This window comes from Lepisosteus oculatus, chromosome 11, assembly GCF_040954835.1.
Source record: "Lepisosteus oculatus isolate fLepOcu1 chromosome 11, fLepOcu1.hap2, whole genome shotgun sequence".
NCBI lineage: Eukaryota > Metazoa > Chordata > Actinopteri > Semionotiformes > Lepisosteidae > Lepisosteus > Lepisosteus oculatus.
Genome location: NC_090706.1, coordinates 18,474,027 through 18,494,179, shown reverse-complemented (window position 1 = coordinate 18,494,179; position 20,153 = coordinate 18,474,027). Strand labels below are relative to the sequence as shown.

The 20,153-nt window shown below is 37.5% G+C and overlaps 1 protein-coding gene across 2 annotated transcripts; it reads right to left on the bottom strand.

Moving 5' to 3' along the window:
- Positions 1 to 7,527: 7,527 nt before the first annotated feature.
- LOC102698139 (CD209 antigen-like protein E) lies at positions 7,528 to 19,897 on the bottom strand. 2 transcript variants are annotated; one of them, XM_015348992.2, is made up of 9 exons: positions 19,764 to 19,897; positions 18,034 to 18,128; positions 16,567 to 16,701; positions 13,270 to 13,365; positions 11,653 to 11,715; positions 11,380 to 11,421; positions 9,802 to 9,953; positions 9,015 to 9,109; positions 7,528 to 7,844 (listed from the first exon to the last, which is right to left on the bottom strand). In XM_015348992.2, exons 2-9 carry the CDS (start codon positions 18,125 to 18,127, stop codon positions 7,799 to 7,801), a joined length of 723 nt encoding a protein of 240 aa, XP_015204478.1. In that variant the 5' UTR covers position 18,128; positions 19,764 to 19,897; the 3' UTR covers positions 7,528 to 7,798. The 2 variants fall into 2 exon arrangements, with proteins under 2 accessions (XP_015204478.1, XP_015204479.1); XM_015348993.2 differs by lacking the exon at positions 16,567 to 16,701.
- Between the last annotated feature and the right edge of the window lie 256 nt (positions 19,898 to 20,153).

Sequence of the window (20,153 nt, the reverse complement as noted above, 5' to 3'; positions counted from 1 at the left end):
ATTATTAATAACTGAGCACTCGGTGAAGTAAATTTTAATTAATCATACATGTTAACATAAATTCAACTAGGTACTATAGCTGAGTCAGCATGCAAAAGCTGCAAAGTAATAAGTAAAGGTTTATTCTGTGGTAAAAAGAGCATAAAAGAAACACAACATTTCAGCTGTGGAGCCTTCTTCAGGTGTTTATTTGCTCACTGTAATGTACTTGTATACATTTGTATGCAGCCGACGTCCAGGTAAAAACTAAAATGTTTCACAATCAAAAACAGAAGATCTTGGTGAAATGGTGACATTTCTCATAACAGAATATTGTGCTCATCTAAATGTTTGTGACTGTAGGTGAACCTTTTTGCATACATACAAACCAAAAATGGAAGCGTTCATATTTACACATATATATATATGTTGCAAAATAGCAGAATACATTGCAAATAAATTATTGATAAACTGTTACTTAATGAGTAAATACAATTAGTATTTCCTCTTCCTAGTTAATGCTTTTGACAATCTATCACAGGTTTACATGGCTATAGGATATTCTTATGTTTCTGGAACAATTTCAGAAAAATTGTTTGAATTTGTTTTTGTACAGCTTTAAGCACGACACAGTTTGAGATAAAAATACAGTACTTTCCCATGCTCTCAGCTTACATTTCTGGTATTAACAGAGGAAGCCTACTCCCACGCTTAATTTATATGAATAGTTTTAAAAAGGAAATCTCTCTTTGTGTTGCTGAGCTCAGAAATGAGAATTATGTATTATGAGGTTACTATGATGAAAACAATAAAGAAATTGACATCTACTACAACGATAATACAAATCATCCAAGAGGAATGTTTAATGATAAAAACCAAGTCACAACACTTAAATATATATTGTTACAAATGGGAGGTTACAAAAATGGTGAAAATCAGGAACTGACCGAGCGGTTTAGTCAATAATGAAATAATTATTCATAACCTGCAACTTGTAAGTGATTTCTCTAGAACAGGGGTGGGGAACCTTTTTTCTGCCAAGGGCCATTTGGATATTTATAACATCATTCGCAGGCCATACAATATTATCAATTTAAAATTAGCCTGCTATATTTGGTCAAACGTTTAATTAACACACCCCTAATGTGATGGCTAGAACTGCCTCTCTTTGGTGAGGCATGTGATGTAAGCTGGTTTTGATGATGTTGCTACTTGCAACTGCTTTTCCAGGTTTGCGGTGGTCAGTCTGGAGCACAGTCGATCAAACAGCCACTTGCTATCATTGAGTTCCCTGACAGGTTTTCCCTTCATCTCCATGAACTGCTTGACTTCATTCCGCAGTTCGTAAAACACAGTGTGTTAACACTTTCACAACGTATACACTCCCAGCCTGCCTGGCACTGACTGTCCTCTGAGTCACCGCAATACAGGCAGATGGTCCGAGGGCAGCCGGCGAGAAGCACACGTGTCTGTCCCGTCATGTTATCACGATATCACATTAAAATTTTTCATATTAGTCGATATCGATAATTATCCCGATACATGTCAAATCATTATTTCTTTCAAGTTTAAAGGCAGATTTTTCCTTTGAGTGAAAGTTGAAGAAACCAGACAGTTAATTGGTAAATTAAACAACTCTTTATTTTAAGAACACAACACTTGCCAAACAGCAGAAACATTAAACAAATCTGTTAGCTGCCCGGTCTGCAACACACACGCACTAGCACAGTATTTTGTGCGCATGCACAAACATGCAAACCGAAACCTATATATCGAACTTTTGTTAAAATTATATTATATTATATATCGAGGAAAATTATATCGCGATAATTATCGTTATCGAATTATCGCCCATCTCTAAGCCTGCGGTTACCTTGGCAGGACCAGACCAAATGATTTCGCAGGCCTTAAATTTATATAGCGTTCCCCACCCCTGCTCTAGAATATAGAGTACCTGAGTGGTTGATATAATTAGAGACACGTTAATTCTTTGTTCTCTGGCACAGCTTTTGTGAAAAGATTAATAATCCAGGCACACTTGGTTAAACAAGTATTTATTACAATGACGAGACACAAATTACACTACACACAACAAAACATACAACATACAGTACAGTACAAGTTACAAGTTACAAGAACCCGAACATCTTAATCACCCAGAAAACCCCTCAGACCTCTACTAAGTATAAAACTCTTAAATCATGCCTACAGAGGCCAAATAAGAGATAAGCCGCCTTCTAAATACAGTAAATGCAATACAACCTGCAGTTAAGTCTCTCTTTCTGTACCCCGGATGCCACAAAGTAAATGAGAGCTTATCTCCCCATTCTAAAAATGTACCCTAAAAACACAGAATAGCAAGCTCTCTATAGCAAGGTTCAAATAGTCAGGTTTTGTTTGTATAATCATGAAATAGGGGTTACTGCCTGCCACAAGCTTCAGGTTCCAACTCCTCTCTTCTCTCTATTCCTGTCCTCCTCTTATCCTTCTTGTTGTTTCTTTTCTTCTTATCTCTCTGTGATCTTAATGTGATCTTACATTGTATGTTTCTGTGCTGCTCATTGACAATATTAATCTACAACTTACCCAGGTATACCAAGATAAACTTTACAATGGATTATGATCAAGGGGCCTCCACATCTCAACAAACATCCTCTCAGTCACCTAAAGCTGTAACAACATCAAGTAGGCAGTTGCATCAGCATTGCTTAAGCTGCAAAGGAACAAGTAAAGGTTTATTCCATTATGAAAGAGAAAAAAAAAGAAACACAACATTCTGGCTGTGGAGCCTTCACATGAGTAAGGATTCATCCACATCCAAAGGAGGCTCCACAGCCATGTTTTTTTTCTTCTCTTTTACATGGAATAAACCTTTACATGTCCCTAAATATATACAGTATATATACAAAGGAACAAGTAATAGGTTTATTCCATGCTGAAAAAAAGAAGAAAGAAAACACAACGTTTTGGCCGTGGAGCCTTCTTCAGGCCGAAACCTTGTGTTTTCTTTCTTCTTTTTTTTTCAGCATGGAATAAACCTATTACTTGTTCCTTTGCAGCCTACATATACAGTATATATGCCCAATATATCAAAGAAAAATCAGTGAAGTTTGGCTGAACCGACATTTTTAGTACACAGTATCAGGAACCGGACAGGCATTGTTCTATAAATTAATATGGGTGCAAACCAACACTCTGTACCCAGGCCAGCACACGATTAAGTTCAGTGATCGTAGATCTATAAATCTAGGCACCCTCATCTAAAATGCTCTGCAATACAGTCTGGCAGGGCAAACCTTTCACTTGTAGACCTGATAGGATGTTCTTTATTAATGTGTTGATACAAACTTCTGGAAACATGATTTCCCATTTTTATTCCCACCACAGGTCATAGATGTGATGGCACAAATATGTCAGAGTCAATTATAATTTATCAGAGGTAATATGTATGATACCTACTGAGCACCAGGGCACTAGGAACCTGGGAGAAGGGTAAGTAACATTAAAGCAGAAAAGGCATGACTCAGCATTTCATTGAACACAAAGCAGGGGACACAAGAAATGAAAATGAAACATTTCATTACAAAATGCTAACATCAGCTACCCTTTCTATGAAACAGATCATCAGTACTTATTTTAGCAAAATCAAAAGCCTCTTCATGAATGTACACTGTCACTTCCCCAAAGTCTGTCAAAATGAATCTCAGTGACTGACTGATTTCTTGCTTGTTATCCATCTGAAATCTACTAGGAAAGCAAGAAAGAGGTCCAGTCAGGTTCGAAGGCACCTTAATAGTTGGATTAGAAAATATATTGAAACAAATCAAAAGTAAGGTATGGTTTTGGACTATTTTCTGGGGGGTGAAGTGGCTACATTGAAAGACATCCATCCATTTTCTAATCTGCCTATCTAGTATAAGGTCACAGGGAATCTGAGCCTATCCCAACAACCACAAGCCAGGATACTGTACACTCTAGATGGGATGGCTGTCCATGGCAGGTTAACACACACACACTCACACCAGAGCCAATTTTCCCAGAAGCCAATTAACCTACAGTACCAGTATGGCTTTGGACTTTAGGAGGAAATCAGAGCACCTGGAGGAAACCCACACAAACATGCCTTTCAAGTATTCAGATAGCACCCTAGCTCCAGAATTGATCCCAGGGCCCTAGCTCTGCAAGGCAACAATGCTAACCACTGCACTATTGTACTACCACATTGAAAGACAATGTAACTAAAATGCTTAACTAGTAACCAACACTGGTGATCTAGAAATAAATGGTAACAAATCTACTGTTTTTACTTTTTTTATGAGCGATACAAATGGCACAACAAACAAATGCCAGCAATCCTTGCGAAATTCAATAGCCTACATACAGTACAAGTTTAGAACATTTTAAAAAATGAGATTTATTTCTTCCAGTGGAATTGAGGCATTTTGTACAAAAACAGAAAATACATGGGAGACACGAAAGCAAATTATTTCTTCTTTGATTCATTATGCAGCTGAGCTCTTCTGTAAACATGGAAAGCAAGTGTATTTCAAACAGTGGCTATTTTGCTTGTTCAGAAAGTATTGAGTTGGTTACTTTTACAGTACTTTGTGGTGTTTGGGTAACACGAACCTCCTCCTATACAAACACAAAACTGAAATCTTTGTGCCAAAGAGCTGTGAAAATACTTTTAATTTAGATGTGTTTACTGCTTGGTGAGAAATATGAAATACAGTAAGCTTCGCTCTGGGGAATAGCTGTGAGGAGAGAAAGTGAACACACGTGTCCCCTTGTGGCTGCGAATTGCAATGTCTTTTCACTGACTAATGTTCAACTGCATGTTGGAAAGATGAAATTTACAAGCTCATAAAACAGCAATTTAGAAATCAGTGGGATTTATATGCAGATACAGTACATATAACATATAACATATAACATTATTAACATAACATTATTATTGGAAATATCTAGGTCTGAATTAAAACACACAGGTTATATTATATACAGCGTTTTTTCCTGTTCTAGAAAATTGTTTGGAACACAACAGAACAAATTCTGATTCCAATGCTAACATAACCTGCATTTCTTAAGCAAAGTATGACATGTGACAAGAAGAAGGACTTGCTAAACTTTTTACAGCAAGTTGTACTTTAATACAGAAGCATGAGTAGCTGTTGCATTCAGATAAGAATCTAGACACGCAGGCCCGTGGGGTGAGTTTTATGTAAGGAGAAGCTGGGACTTTCTCGTGATCTTGCATATCTAGCATTTAATATCAATACGAGGTGAGTTACAGTATTCAATACAGCACTGTTTACCTCCCCATAATCTTCATTGCCTGCACTTTTTGTCACTCCTGCAGTTGATAAGCAATACGTTTTTTCCTCTCTGCACATAAAATATATTTTGTACCCCAAAGGCACCCTTTGTATGGTAGTACACATAGGTATTAGGAAGTAATCATATGTGTACAGTAATGAGCAGTGTTATGGGCTTTCAAGTCACCCATGGGGCACAGCTACTCATCATCCCTTTAACTACGGAACATTAATTAACTCATCCAGCAAAAGCCCTGATATGTCAGGTGAAATACAGCAATGGGTGCCCCAGGTTAAAATGGGCTCATTTTTAACCATTCATTCAGAGTTGCAGTTAATATTCCCACAAATAATGCACCTATCTGTAATTGTGTGACAGCAATAGACTTTCATAAAATGCTTTTGTAAAGCAGACATCCAGTTAGGTATCCAGCTGTACTCAGGTACAGTAAATCATTTTTACTTTTACATGCCATTCGTTAGCATGTCTTATTCTAGACCCCACTGTATTTGTTGACATCAGGAAAACGTGATGCAAAATGTGTGATGTAACACATGTATATGGTATAACGAAATGCTATTTAGCTAGCTCTTAGACATTAAGTAGTACAAAAAAAAAACAACAATACAATTGTATAAGAAAAGAAAGACAGAGACAACAGGCAATGTGCAAAACAAAAATAGATAAAGTGCAAAACAACAGCAGAAAACAGGTAATGTGCAAAACAACATCAGTTGTGCAAACTCAAACAACAACAGAATGAAATAAAGGATAGAAAATGATGGGGAGTGAACTTCTTGACATGTGAGGTAGAGGTAGATTTCAATGTGTGTTTGAGTTGTGATAAAGAGAGAAGGCACTGTAAGGGTTCAGATTGTGGGTGAGAGAGGCTGGGAGTTTAATAGTTTGATAGTGTGTGGGTAAAAACCCGGAGTCTGGTAGTCCGGGCCCGGATGCTCCAGTAACGTTTACCAGATGGTACTTTTTGGGGGGTGAAGTGGCTACATTGAAAGACATCCATACATTTTATAACCTGCTTGTCTACTACTGGGTCACAGAGGAGCCAGAGCCCATCTCAACAGGCACAAGCCTACTGTAGATACAATGTAGAAGAGACACCAGTCTATTGCATATACTCACACCAAGGTAATTTCTCCCAGAAGCCAATTAACCTACCAGTATGTCTTTGGACTGCGAGAAGAAACTAGTGCACCTGGAGGAAACTGACATATACGCAGGGAGAACATACATACTCCATGCAGATAGCACCCCAGCTCCAGAATTGATCCCAGGACCTCAGCTCTGCAAGGCAACAATGCTAACCATTGCACTAAGTGTAAATGTAAATGTAACTAAAATGCGTAACAAGTAACCAACCGTTCTCTGGTGATCTAGAAATAAATGGTAACAAATCTACTGTTTTTACTATTTTTATGAGCGATATAAATGGTACAACAAGCAAACGTCAGCAATCCACATGAAATAATACAATCTTAATGATTAGAACACTTAAACATAAGATTTATTACTTCCAGTAGAAATGAATACATTTTCTAAAAAAACAGAAAATACATAGGACATACAAATGCAAAATTTCTTCTTTGCTTCATTATGAAACTGAGCTTTTCTGTAAACATGGGAAGCAAGCGTATTTCAAACAGAGGCTATTTCTCTTGTTCAAAACTGATCAAATTGGTTAGTTTTACAGTATTTTGTGGTGCTTGGGTAACAAAAACCTCCTCCTAAATAGACCTCAATTGTAACCTTTGTGTCTTTTGACAAAGATAGACATATTTACAGAGCTGTGAACATACTCTGTACTTAGACATGTTTATTACAAATAGTTGGTGGGAAAACAGTAGGGCAAGTATTGTAAGTCTCGCTGTCATGAACAGCTGCACAGGGAGACCGTGAACACATGCGCACCCTTCTGGCAGAAATCTGCAATTTCTTTTTCCTGACTGCTGTTACAGAATGTTGGGAAAAGGTTAAACGCAAGCCCATTATATCTTCGTCCATTTCTAACACATTAAAAAGACTGAAGACCATAATGTAGACATATAGTTCGACAAACATTCGTTATACACTTTTACTGGTAGGAAATAACAAGAATGCTATTAAGGCACTTTAAAAAAGGTGAAACAAGAAACAGTTCTGTGATCATAACACACACTAGAGAAGTGGTATCAAGATTCCATTTAATTCATAAATGTTTTTTTCAAACATTACACACCCCCTCAAATGTAATTAATTTAACATAAGATAAAAAAATAATATAGTAAAATTAAAGGTATTAAAACTGTAATGATAATGCAGATCAACTGTAATGATAAGTGTTAAACTGTTGGCAGATGCTGAGTCTCTGATGGGTTAGGCCAGCAAGTTCCACAGATATGTTGCTGGACACAAGTATTGTGCATTGTATGGAGCCTGGTGTTAGGCAGAGTGAGAAGGCTCCATTAGCCATAAAGTGGAGAGTGGTCTTGGGAAGAGTGAGAAGTCTCTAAGGCCCATTGTGTGGATCCAGCTCTTTGGCAAAGTCAGAAGACCTGAATGAGAAAATCAGATTGTACTTTAGCAATAATTCCTTAAGATAATATGATGGTTGACCTTCCAGTGTCTTTTGGGAGCAGTTGTAGTACAGCAAAATTTTAATGGGAGCCAGTTCGATTTAGAAATGGGTTGGAGTTACAGTATATGCTAATGCAATAGTTATAGCTTTATATTATTGTTAAAGGTTTACTGTTATTGTTGTAAATATCTAGATCTGAATTGAAAATCAAAGGCTTTCTATTATATGAATATTTTTTTTGGTCCCAGAAAATAGTTTGGATCCCAGCAGAACAAATTCTGGCTTAAATGTTTAAAACTGTACATCCTGCTTTTCTAAAGCAAACTCTAAAATGCACTACTGTATATGAAGAAGGACTTGCTAAGCTATTTACAGCAAGTTGTACTTTGATATGGATCTGTTGTTGTATTCAGAATGACTCGCAAGGGGAAATTGGGACCATCTCTTGATGTCATAGTTGCAGTGTTTAATATCAATACAAGGTATACACTACAAGATATCAATACAATACAGAAAATCTAGTCCAGCAAATCCAATCCAGTCATGTTCATCTCTGCAAAATGTCCTGCACTGTTGAGCTCTATTGCAATCCAATAGCTGAGCAGTAAAAAGTTTTTCCACTCTGCACATAGGAGCATGAAACCAGTAGGTCTTAGAACATAAGCGTATACAGTACAGTATATGCTTATAGTACAGTATGTATCATAATGATCAGTGTCATGTGCTTACATGTCATCATAGGGCACTGCTACTCATCATCCTTTTACATCGTTGATTAACTCATCCAGTAAAAGCTCAGATGCTGTATGCCAGATGATCTACAGCAATGGGTGTTCCAAGTTAGTTAGATGGGATTATTTTTAAAACCCGTTCACAGTTTCAGTCAATATTCCCAAAACAAGCAAAATAACCTAAAATAATACACATAGTTGTGTGGCAGCAATAGATACTCATAAAATGCTTTTCTAAAATGCAATGAGGCATCCAGCTGTACTCGGACAAACAATTTTGGCCTGTAAATGGCATTCGTTAGCCTGTCTGATTCTAGACCCACTGTATATTTTGAAATTGGAGAAACGTGATGCAAGCTTCCAGAATTCAGTGTCCCCCCAATAAAAGAAATGCAGCAAATGCTGTCAGTACTTACATCTGATTCCTTTTACCAGGGGTCCCATTCAGCCAACTCTTGTTTCCTTTAAGATCGATGTCTGTCAGCCAACAAATTATGTTGCTTAAGTGTTCCTGATAATAAAAAAAACATCATTTAAGACTTAGAGCACTGTGGGCTTCAGAAAAAAAAAGATCCTGTCCACTTTAAGAATAGACATTTTCAGAAATATAGGTATTTTTGTGATCAGAGGATTTTTTAAAACAACTTTGATTTAAGCTACCATAAAGGTACGCATTTCATTTGATCATTGGGAGGCAGGTGTGACGCCTCTCCTAAGACTGAAGTAGCTCTGGTATCTGAACACACCTCACCAATTTCCCACTGAAAGCCAACTAATCCCATGAAAACTCTTTATGCAACCAAACCTTAATAATTGTGCTTATGTGAGAAGGTGCCTTTTTAACCCACCACCAATAATTAAATTAAATAACTAAATACTGTCCAGTCCAATTAAGTACAGGCTGTGTGTTCAAATCCCAGGTGAAACATACTTCTCCTGAATTGCTCCAGTAATGTACATACTGTAGGTTTGGAAAAAAATTAAATAATTAATTAAAATAAATTAGCAACAACAAATTTAGGTCAATATCTCTGGGCCTCTCCATAACAGTACGTTATAAATTGTTTTTATCCACCTCTATGAAGTGTTTGAATAGGTACAGCAGTTGTACATGAACAACAGATGGGTGAAGTGACAAACCAAAAGTTTTTCTGTTAATTGTTCAGCTCAATCCCAGGTCAATAAATGGCAACAAAATCTCACCAGTTCTTCTGTTCTGTAGACAATAGTGAGGTTAGAGCCCAGAGCCTTGCAGTTCTGTTTAGCTCCACTCCAGTCTGTTGAATTTTTTGAAAGGTAATAGCATGTCCCATTGATCTGGGCCCAGTCACAGGGACAGAGTTTCGCAGCACACGCTACAGCAAAAAAAAGAAAGAAGAGAAAGAGAATCTTTTTCAAATGCTCATTTTCGTACCCCTTTCCTTTCTCTCAAGGAGATACTGAAAGTAACAGGGCTTACTCTGCTTTGTGAGAATACAACAATCACCAGTCTGAAAACATTCAAAAGATTTCCAGTAGAGAAGGTTCATTTTCATGTTCATGTCTCTTTCCTGTCAAGGAGTTACTGAAAGTAACTGGGTTTACTCCACTTCATGAGAATACAACACATTGAAAACATTCAAAAGGTAGGCCCCATCAGTGGATTAGACAGACACAGATATGCACACACTCACATCAGGGACAGTTTTCCGAGAAGCCAATAAGTCTACCAGCACAGTTTGAACTGTGGAAGGAAACCTGAACACCAGGCGGAAACCCATGTGAACGCAAGAAGAACAAACAAACCCCATGAAGACAGTAGCCTAGGAACTGAACACAGGGCCACAACACTGCTGAGTCTGCACTCAGAACATTCTGAAACGGCCTTGTACAGTTTGAATAGAAACGCTAAGGCATACACTTCATAATACATCATGATAATTAAGTAATAATAATTTGTTGTATTGTTAAAACCGTGGCAGAATTTCATTTGGAGAACATGTTCCTCATTACTGATCAACTGTACTGTTAAACACATCAGGTCTTTGTACTGCCTGTACAATGCTGTCAATAGTTTACTTGTGCTTTGAGCTGCACTAAAACCAACACTAACAAACACATAAATACCAAAACACACATACACACTAACAAACACTGAAAACATACACTTTTCTCAATGGGAGATTGGAAGAACATGCAGACCAGGGTTTGAGTATAGTGACACACTTTAGAGTTTCATGATTCTATTCTACCATCCCATTGTTTTCTGTATTTCCTAGTATTTCCATGTTTTATCATACATTTACCTACAATAATGTCTTACAGTACATTTCCACAGTTTCAGTGTCCTAATACATGCAGTATGTATCACTGCCAATTGCCATTCAAATTAAAATCAGCTTATTTTGAAGTGGGGGTTGATCAGCATGACTGGGTGGCATGTTGGTGCTATTGTTTGCATTGCTGCCTTGCAGCGCTGGGGTCCTGGGTTTAATTCCAAACGTGGGCTGCTACTGTATCTGCTTGGAGCTTGTACTGTATGTTCTCCCTGTGTTTGCCAGGGTTTCTTCTCACAGTCTAAAAACAGACTGATGAGTTAAGTGGATTCTAGGAAAACTGGCCCTGGTGTGAGTGTGTATGAGAGAGTGTCTGTGTGTCCTGCAATGGATTGGTGTACCACCCAGGATGAGTCCTGTTTTGTTCTAATTGCTTTCCCAACTAGGCTCCTGCTGTCCTGTAACTCTGCACTGGACAGTGCAGTTAGAAAATGGATAGATTAATCAGCACGTCAGCATACCATACCGTAGTCTTTCAGCCACTGAATCTCCTTGGTCAGTGCAGAGTCTGAAACATGGCAGATGAAAACAGATCAGGGTTTGAGTATAATGGTTTAGACTCCACACAGTCAGTGTAGTCTAGAATCAAACCCTAAACCCAGGAACTCTATGGCAGCAATACGAACCTCATGCTCTGTGCACACTTACTGGTAAACTATTATTGTAATGATGAATTTAAGTTGATGTAATAGAAGTACAATTATAAGTGTTATATTTTGTAGTAAAAGCATTAACTTACTTTTGTTGTTGAGTAGGGAGATTTCAGACTCTACTTTATTCACTGCTGAAGAGACGTGAGAGACTAAAAACAGAAAAACAACCAGTGAGTATAGAAGAGCAGAAGACTTAAAGAAAATAGGGGCAGATGACCCAATAAGAACCAAGTTGTACTATACAGTATGTCAGCCCTACTTTACATGCAGGAAATATACCCAGCTACTAAAAATAAGTATTCTCCAGCCTACAGGTCTGTGCTCATTTTTATAGAAATGACCTTTTCCCCAGTGCTGTTAACAAGGTGGGCAGAGCTCAGAATGTGTAGACAGGATTTGAACGGCAGAAATAAAATGGTGGGGGCTTAGATTTCTTTTTATTTCTGAATTCCATTTGCAGTGACAACTGAGAGTATAATGGAGAGTGAAAATAATAATAATAATAATAATGATAATTATTATTATTATTATTATTATTATTATTATTATTATTATTATTACTAAATGAAGTACAGTTAGTAAGTAAGTAAGCATTCCCAGATTAAATGCATATTGTATTCGCCGTTTCTGTGACAAGTAAAAATGACAGCTTTCTAAAGCTTTCTAATATCTGTTAGTCTTGATGTGAAACTTCAGAAACACGTACTGTACAAAGCTTTTAACTACTCTTTAAACATTGAAGAGAATACATTTAGTGTCCCATAACTCTGAATTGGAAAGAGCGGTTAGAAAATGGATGGATTAATAAGCATGACAGCATACCAAGTGTAGCTTAGAAAACCATATCGTACATATATTCCCAGGCAGTAAAAAACAAATGCATACTGTACATTTAAAGGTCCACAGTTAAAATTAAGTGTCAACTACTCTGTGCCATGTGTGTGTACGTAAAGGTAAAAATATTGTTGTCTAAAAGTGTTACCCAAACACTTAATGAAAACCCAGAAAGCAACAATAAGTTGAAATATTTTCACTGTGCTGTATATCCCGTGCTGTACATGTACAATTCAACACAATATACAGTATCTCATCTCAATTTCTATCCTCTTACTCCTGGTGAGAGTCATGGTGAAGACCCTCTGGGCAGAACAGTCCAGATTTTCCTTTACCCAGCAACAATCTTCAGGTCCTCCTGGGGAACTCCCCAGCACTCCCAGGCCAGCAGAGAGACAGAATCCCTCCAGTGTGTCCTGGTTGTGCCCCCGGGACTCTTACCAGTGTGCTGTGCCTGGAATACCTCCCACAGGAGGCGCCGGGGGGCTTATCCTCACCTGATGCCCAAACTACCTCAACTGGCTCCTCTCGATCCAGAGGAGCAGTGACTCTACGCCAGGATCCTCCTGGACTGCTGAGCTCCTCACCCTGTCAGGGAGAGTAAACCCAGAAGCCCTACGGAGAAACCTCAAATCGCCACTTGTACCTGAGATCTCATTCTTTTAGACACTATTCAAAGCTCATTACCATAAGCAAGGAAAAGTGAGGATAGGGACTTAGATTGACCAGAAAACTTTGATCATTGTTCAAAAAAGCAGCTTCAGTTTCACCACCACAGTATATGAATATATAACATATGAATAACATTAATTTGTTGCCTTAACTGACTCATATTGGTACTTTATTTATAAGTTCTTTCTAATACTCACATTTTGTAAAGACCACTATGATGAGGACTGTCCAGATGAAGATGACTATCAACAAGAGAATGTGAAGACAAATGGGGTTCATCCACACAGCAGAGCCTGGAAACATACAATGTTTTACAACAGGTACAGGTGGTACAGTCTTCCGTACTCAGTGTACACACTTAGTTTATTTCAGGGAATGTTAGTTAGGTCATTTGTTCTAATCCCATGTGGGGATACTACTATTGTGCGGCTAAAGAGAGATATTTCGTATGATCCATTCATCTATTTTCTAACTGGTGTAGCCAGTCTTGGATCACTGGGGAGCCAGAGCCTATCCTGGCAAGCAATGGGCACAAGGTAGGATATATCTTAGATGAGATGCCAGTCCATTGCAAAGCAGACACAGAGATACAAACATGCACACACTCACACCAGGACCTCCTTTTCCAGAAGCCAATTAACCTACTAGCATGTCTTTGGACCAGCATGTCTTTGAGAGAGAAGTCCAGACCACCTGGAGCAAACCCATACGAACAAGGGGAGAACATAAACACTCCACACTCCAGGAATTGCACCCAGGGCCCCAGGAAGCAAAGCTAACCATTGCACCACCATGAAGGCCCTCAAAAAGTGTAAATTTAAGTTAAAAGTTTTATGTAAATAAAGGTTGGGAGTTTTCATCTCTTGTGTAGCTTTGGATAAAACTGTGAGCCAAGACAATTAATTCAATCCAAATTTCCTCATGCAACTGTTTACTGCTCTGGATGTTCTCCTGTTCAAGAAAGCCTATTAATGTGGCAGCTTTCAGAGGAGGTGTCTCATGATAGATAACGTCAGGCTCTAGAATAGAAGTTATGAATCCTCACAAAAACAACTGAAAGCTTTCCTGATTTAAACGTGCTAAAAATGCATTTTCATATATAGCAGTGAAGAAACAAAATGCTGAACACAATAATTTATTATTTTGAAAATATTTTTTAGATATAATGATTAAAAAGGGTGTTTGATAACAGGATATACAGTATTTATCAGAAGCATTAACATATCAGTTATTATTATTTATATCGTAGTTTATCCATGTTCTATAGCATACAGTACTGTAATGTACCGATTAACTATTAACACTGTAAAAGCTTTTTTTGAAACGGTATGGATATGTTATTCAATTCTGCCTTATCTGTCATCAGATATGCACCTTGCATTTTGTTTTGCAATTATTGTGTAAATTTTAAATAGGGTGCATATACAGTATGAGTTTAAATGTGTTTTTTCCACTGGAAATGTGCTCACTTCCTCTGATGTGTCTATTTTAAGAATCATTAGAGGGTGAGATAGATCTCATTCTGAGATAAACTGAAGATTACCTACAGTAGATGATTAATTGAGTTGTTAAAGTCTAGCCCTATTACTGTATGTATGAAGTGTTTTTTATTACAGTATGTTTTATGGGGCAGCATGGTGGTCCAGTGGTTAAGCATGGCTGTCTCACAGCATTAGGCTCAATTCCTGGGGTTCTGTCTGCATGCAGTTTGTATGTGCTCCCCGTGTTTGTGCTCTGATTTCATTATCTTAATACATACAGTTAGGTTAATTTGCTTCTGGAAAAAATGGGCCAGGTGTCAGTGTGTGTTCGTGTCTGTGTCTGCCCTCTCCACGGTGTACCTTACCTCCCCCCTGATGCTTGCCGAGAGGCTCTGACTTCCCTGGGACTGAAGCACTTAGAAAATGGGTGGATGGATTTGACCAAGTGGCTGTGGAAGGGTTGCTGAGCAGTCACCACAAGGGAGAAAAGTTCCTCCTGAACATAAGTTATGAACTCCAATATACTGTAACAGACACTGACTTTAGACCAGGATCAGAGCCAAATGGACTGCTGGATATTTGGGGGTTTTATTCCAATTCCAGCCATCACATCCCTGTCCTGTCTACTTATTTTATTACTTCTATCCTGGTCTAAAAACTTTACTTTGAATCACGTCTTTCAAATGACCTTGAAAAAATATTCCACGTGACTTGGTGGAGATAAGTTGATTGAAAGCTTGACTTCAAAGCAGGCTTCAAGATTTTAGACACATAATCAGAAACTTGTGAAATGTAAAATAAACTGTCAGTCCCTGTTCTATTATTTTGAGCAAATTGCACAACTACTATCAGTATTTGAACACAGATCTGCAACACAGTGCTTAATAAAACCACAGTCATGGTTAAGTTGCTTGTATCTAGGAAATGTCTCACAAGAACTGAAAGTGCAATTCATCAAAAAAGATGAATTTTTCCCCACTAATTGCTTCTGTTATGGAAAGCACAGATGCAGTAAGAATTTACAAATGTGTATACAGTAGTTTTATATTATTTCTCTGTTCACTGTTCTACTAAATAATATAGTAATAATACCATAATGTACCTTAATATAAGTTGATAAAGGCAGTATTGCACAGTCATTATAACAATTTTCCATAGGCAGGAGTATTAATGGAATCGTATAAAACCTTAAATCTACCGTATCAGCTGTACTAACAGCAAAAAACAATTTATTTTAATTGTTTAAAAACTATAAACTGCTTTATCTTTGGGGCAGTCAACAATGTTAATGGAAGAAATGGAAGAGTTTCTCCTGTATTGTAACATGAATAGAAGTGAGGAGATCTGATTGTCTTCAACTCAACATGATATTACTCTGATGAACCATAATCCTGTGTCCACTAAGAAAATACAGCAAATGATGCGCAGTTCAAAACCTTTCTAACTTTGTAACTAACACACTGTATACTGTATCTACATTCATAACATATGAATAAAGCATGCTGAACAGAACTGATATTTTCCATAAATGTAATGTTGTACACCAACAGTGCAGACAAAACTGATAAATTCTATATTTAGACAGAAAAGATGACTGGTAGTGAATTCTTCAACCTTTCTGTTTTTTACTTTATTCATTGTCTAATGAACCTCCTCTACATTGCTGCTGGACTTCCAATTCTTTTAGGAAGTATTTAGGGATGCCTTTCCTAAAATGATTTTTGAAAGCATGGCTGATAGTTCCATCTGTTATATATTAGCACCTTAGAGGTGTGTTTTGCATTTGTACACTATACTGTATGTGAAACATAAGTGTGAATTCTTATTACCCTGTGCATAAAAATTGAGATGTACTTTCATGTGGAGTCTCATTAACCGTGAATAGGAGCTGAAACTCCATTTTCACTATGAATTGGCGAGCAATTACCAGACGTCTTATGTGAGACCTTCCAGTCCAGCTGTTTGAATGAATCGGTTTGCTTAATTTTATTTTTTTTAAGGGCAAACACATACACTCTGCTTCCTCGGGAGTCAGGCCATGTCTTTGCCCTGGCAGGTCTCGCCTGTTTCCCTGCACAGCTTGTCTCCTCTCTGTCATCTCCAGATACGTCTCGACATTTTCGTAATCGCTGTTGTCTGCACTTTCATCTGCAGGAACAAACTGATGCTGTGAAATATGGAGAGTGACTGCAGAGATCACCACCCCCTCCAAAAGATTGTTCACACAGCCAAAGAGAAATAGCAGAGAAATGGTGGCCTCATCAAGGCTGGGCCTGTTTGGTATTGGAGCAGGACACCCCAGATAAAACCAGGCTGCTGCTGTACTGTAAGTGGTTTTGGAGGACCAGTGGGTTGTCTTCTCCCCCTCTCAACCAACATTTCTAAATGTAAGCCCCGGTTATTAAAAGGCAACTGGGGACACTGTGCTGTTGGAGGTGCCACATGAAACCTCAAGCCAAGATTCTGACTACTTGATCATTACAGATCCCATGACACTTTTCAAAAGGATTGATTACCCCTGTATCCAGGATGAATTCCACTCAAGGCTTGTACTGTATAATCTGCTCTTCTTAAAGTTCCATCTTAATTCAATTGGTCAAAATTCTTACTGCTCCATCTCAGCTGCTGTGTAGTGAGTCAGCTGGCTCAAAATATCTAGCACACTTCACCTGGTTATTGTATTATAATATGATTACTATTGGATTCATTCACTACTGGATTCCAGCACAAGTGGTGGAGCCAAAGAAGGTGATACATGTTCTCATCAGGATAGAGAGGAAAGAGATTTGTTGCTTAACCCTGGAATCTGTTTACAACATACTGTAGTAATAGAACTTAAACTCTTTTCTGTTTTATTGGACCAACTCTTGTTCCAAAAAGAACTGGAGTTACATAGTGTACTCTTTAAAAAAATCTACTACAATTGCATATTGGCTTGCCAGAGTACAGCATGATTAAATATCTTGTTCCATTTGTCTGTGATGTCCCATTATCTACAAGAAATATCTGCACAAGAATTAAGAATGAAGGCCTATTAGGAACCTCTAGATTTAAAGTGTTATAATGTTTCACTGCAATTATACTTTTGAACTGAGACTCCAACATGTCTTTATATATCAAGTTAAATAGATAACTCCATTGAATATTGCTGATTACACACTTTATATATAGTATGAGTAGTTTGTGCAACTATCTTTCTTATGAACTACATTCTTATGAACTAAGAACATCTCCATAGAGTACCTCCATAGCATTTTTGTTTAGGGCATATTTATATAAACATATTTAACAATCCAACTTTACAAATTAAAATGTACTGTACATGGTTAATTAATATCAGCATTTTTTTTTACCTACAACATTAAACTCTGTTGATGAATAAATAACAATAATTATCTGAAGTATTATTGAAAAAGCTCATTTCATAAGGATACAGTTTTCAGAAGGTAGGCAGGCCTGCTGTTTGAGTAAGAGGTTTACCTGGCTGAACATTTCTTCCCCGAGCTTGACCCTGCTGTTCCAGGGTTGTTCTCTGGTAGAAATCATAGTTTTCATAATCGTCTGAATCTGACATCCTGTGAGAGATGAGAAGACACCCAAAACTAAAACTGTAAACAACCACATGGATCGTTTTAAGAGTAGCAATCTCTTCACATCCGTTAGTGCTTTACAGTATATTTCTATAGGCCAAATATATGGAAAACTCTCCCCCGAATTGTTAAAGAAACAGCATATAAACACCACATAAAAAGTGTATAAACAGGCTTCAGACCCCAAGTCTTAGTTCCCAAGAAGAGGACATGCAGCCACACTAGCTGTGCTGACAGGAGACATTGTGGACATTGTCTAAAAGCAGTGTCTTTGCTACCTTTAGACTCAAAGAGTAAAGAAGAAAAGCACACTGTGGGCACTGCAGGATAAAGAATCCCAACAGCTCTTGTGTGATACTCTGTTAGGCAATCTGGGACACACTGTTGATTTGTAAGAAGGTTTCCTTTTGCTTTAGAAAGAAATAGTGACAAGATTGTTTTCCATAATGAGACATTGAAACACCATCCAATAATTCTATGAAACACATTTTGCAATGCTACAAAGTCTGGTGTGGTTATTACCTAGAGTTAACTACAGTAAGATGTTGATTAAGAACCTATGCCTTTATACTTTATACCTTTAAGCTGGAGGTACTGTACGTATGTGAGATCTTCTGTAGTATCTTCTTGAGTGTTGTAAATTAATTTTTAATGATAAAATAGAGAAGAAAATACTGTAAACAAGTCATCAATTGAACACTGTCAATCACATATACACAAGAGCAGTTACAATAGGTCATTCAGCCCATCCAGTCTGCTTGGTAAGTAGTAATTATCGAGTATTTATTGAGAGAGGTCAGGTTATTGGATTCAACAACATGGCTGAGCAGCTTACACCTTACTCCCCAACCTTTTGTGTAAATGATTGCTTCTTGTTCTCTGTTTTAATGGTCTCCATTTGTGTCACTGTTAATTCTGAAGACGTCCGCTGATGTGGTCAGTGCTTCTAAGGGTTTTCAACATTTGTAAGGCAATCACATAGTTTTGTGAGCTGGACTGCCCTGAAAACTTTTCGTCAGTTTCAAATTATTATTCAGTTCAAAGGAGCAAGTTTTTTCTTTGCGCGGTGTTAAGAACCTTGCTATAATGAGATTATAATGTTTAATGATTATAATCATAATGATGCTTTTTAATTATTATTATTATTATTATTAAAGAATATCTATACCAAGCTAAAGTTCATGTAAACACAGACACACTGACAAATTCAAATTATTCCATAAAAATTGATCTGTTTTTATTATAATAAAACTGCTATTCTACAGTATATCCAACCTTAGGGAGACCAAAACCGTGACCTGCTGTACTAATGCGGTCTGGCATGAGACTGTAGTTATAGCCTTAATGTTAAAACAGCAAAAGGCAGTAATTTAATTTTATCTGTAAAGTACTTTTTAAGATTTTTCGTGAACCTTTCTTCAGACTCTTTAATCAAATAAAATTGGTGTGCTATTCCAACAATGTCAAATGAATGTAAGCATTTATGAAGAAAGCGCTGCATCTGGGCGTCGACAGATGGACAACCAATGCCAGTAAGAAGAGTCAATTTAATAAAAGCAAATTACCACCGAAAGGCTATTAAATAGAAGCATCGCAAAGTTAAAATTAGATGCACCGTACCTTAATAAACGTACTGTATAAGATACAAATTTGAGTCGTTCCGCTGTTTTCTTTGAACTCTTTACAGGGGTCGTGGCAAGACCGAATGCCTAAACTTCAGAGAGACACGCATAATATGATGGCGTCGTTTTCGAAACCTGTAGATTTCGTTTAATATTGATGTACTGCTTAGAGTTACCTAAGTAAGCGTGTGTACTGTAACTTCAGGGAGGAAGAAAGCGAAGCAGTCGCCTAGCCAATAGGCGGAAAGTGTTCACAGCGGCTGCCTAGCGCATCTGCTGAGAGTTACAGTACAATGTCACATTTAATGTCAGAAGTTGTAACTCGAATTTATTCCAAAATGGTGAGCTTTTTTCACTCTTACTGTTAAGTTACTTTTTATTGGAATAT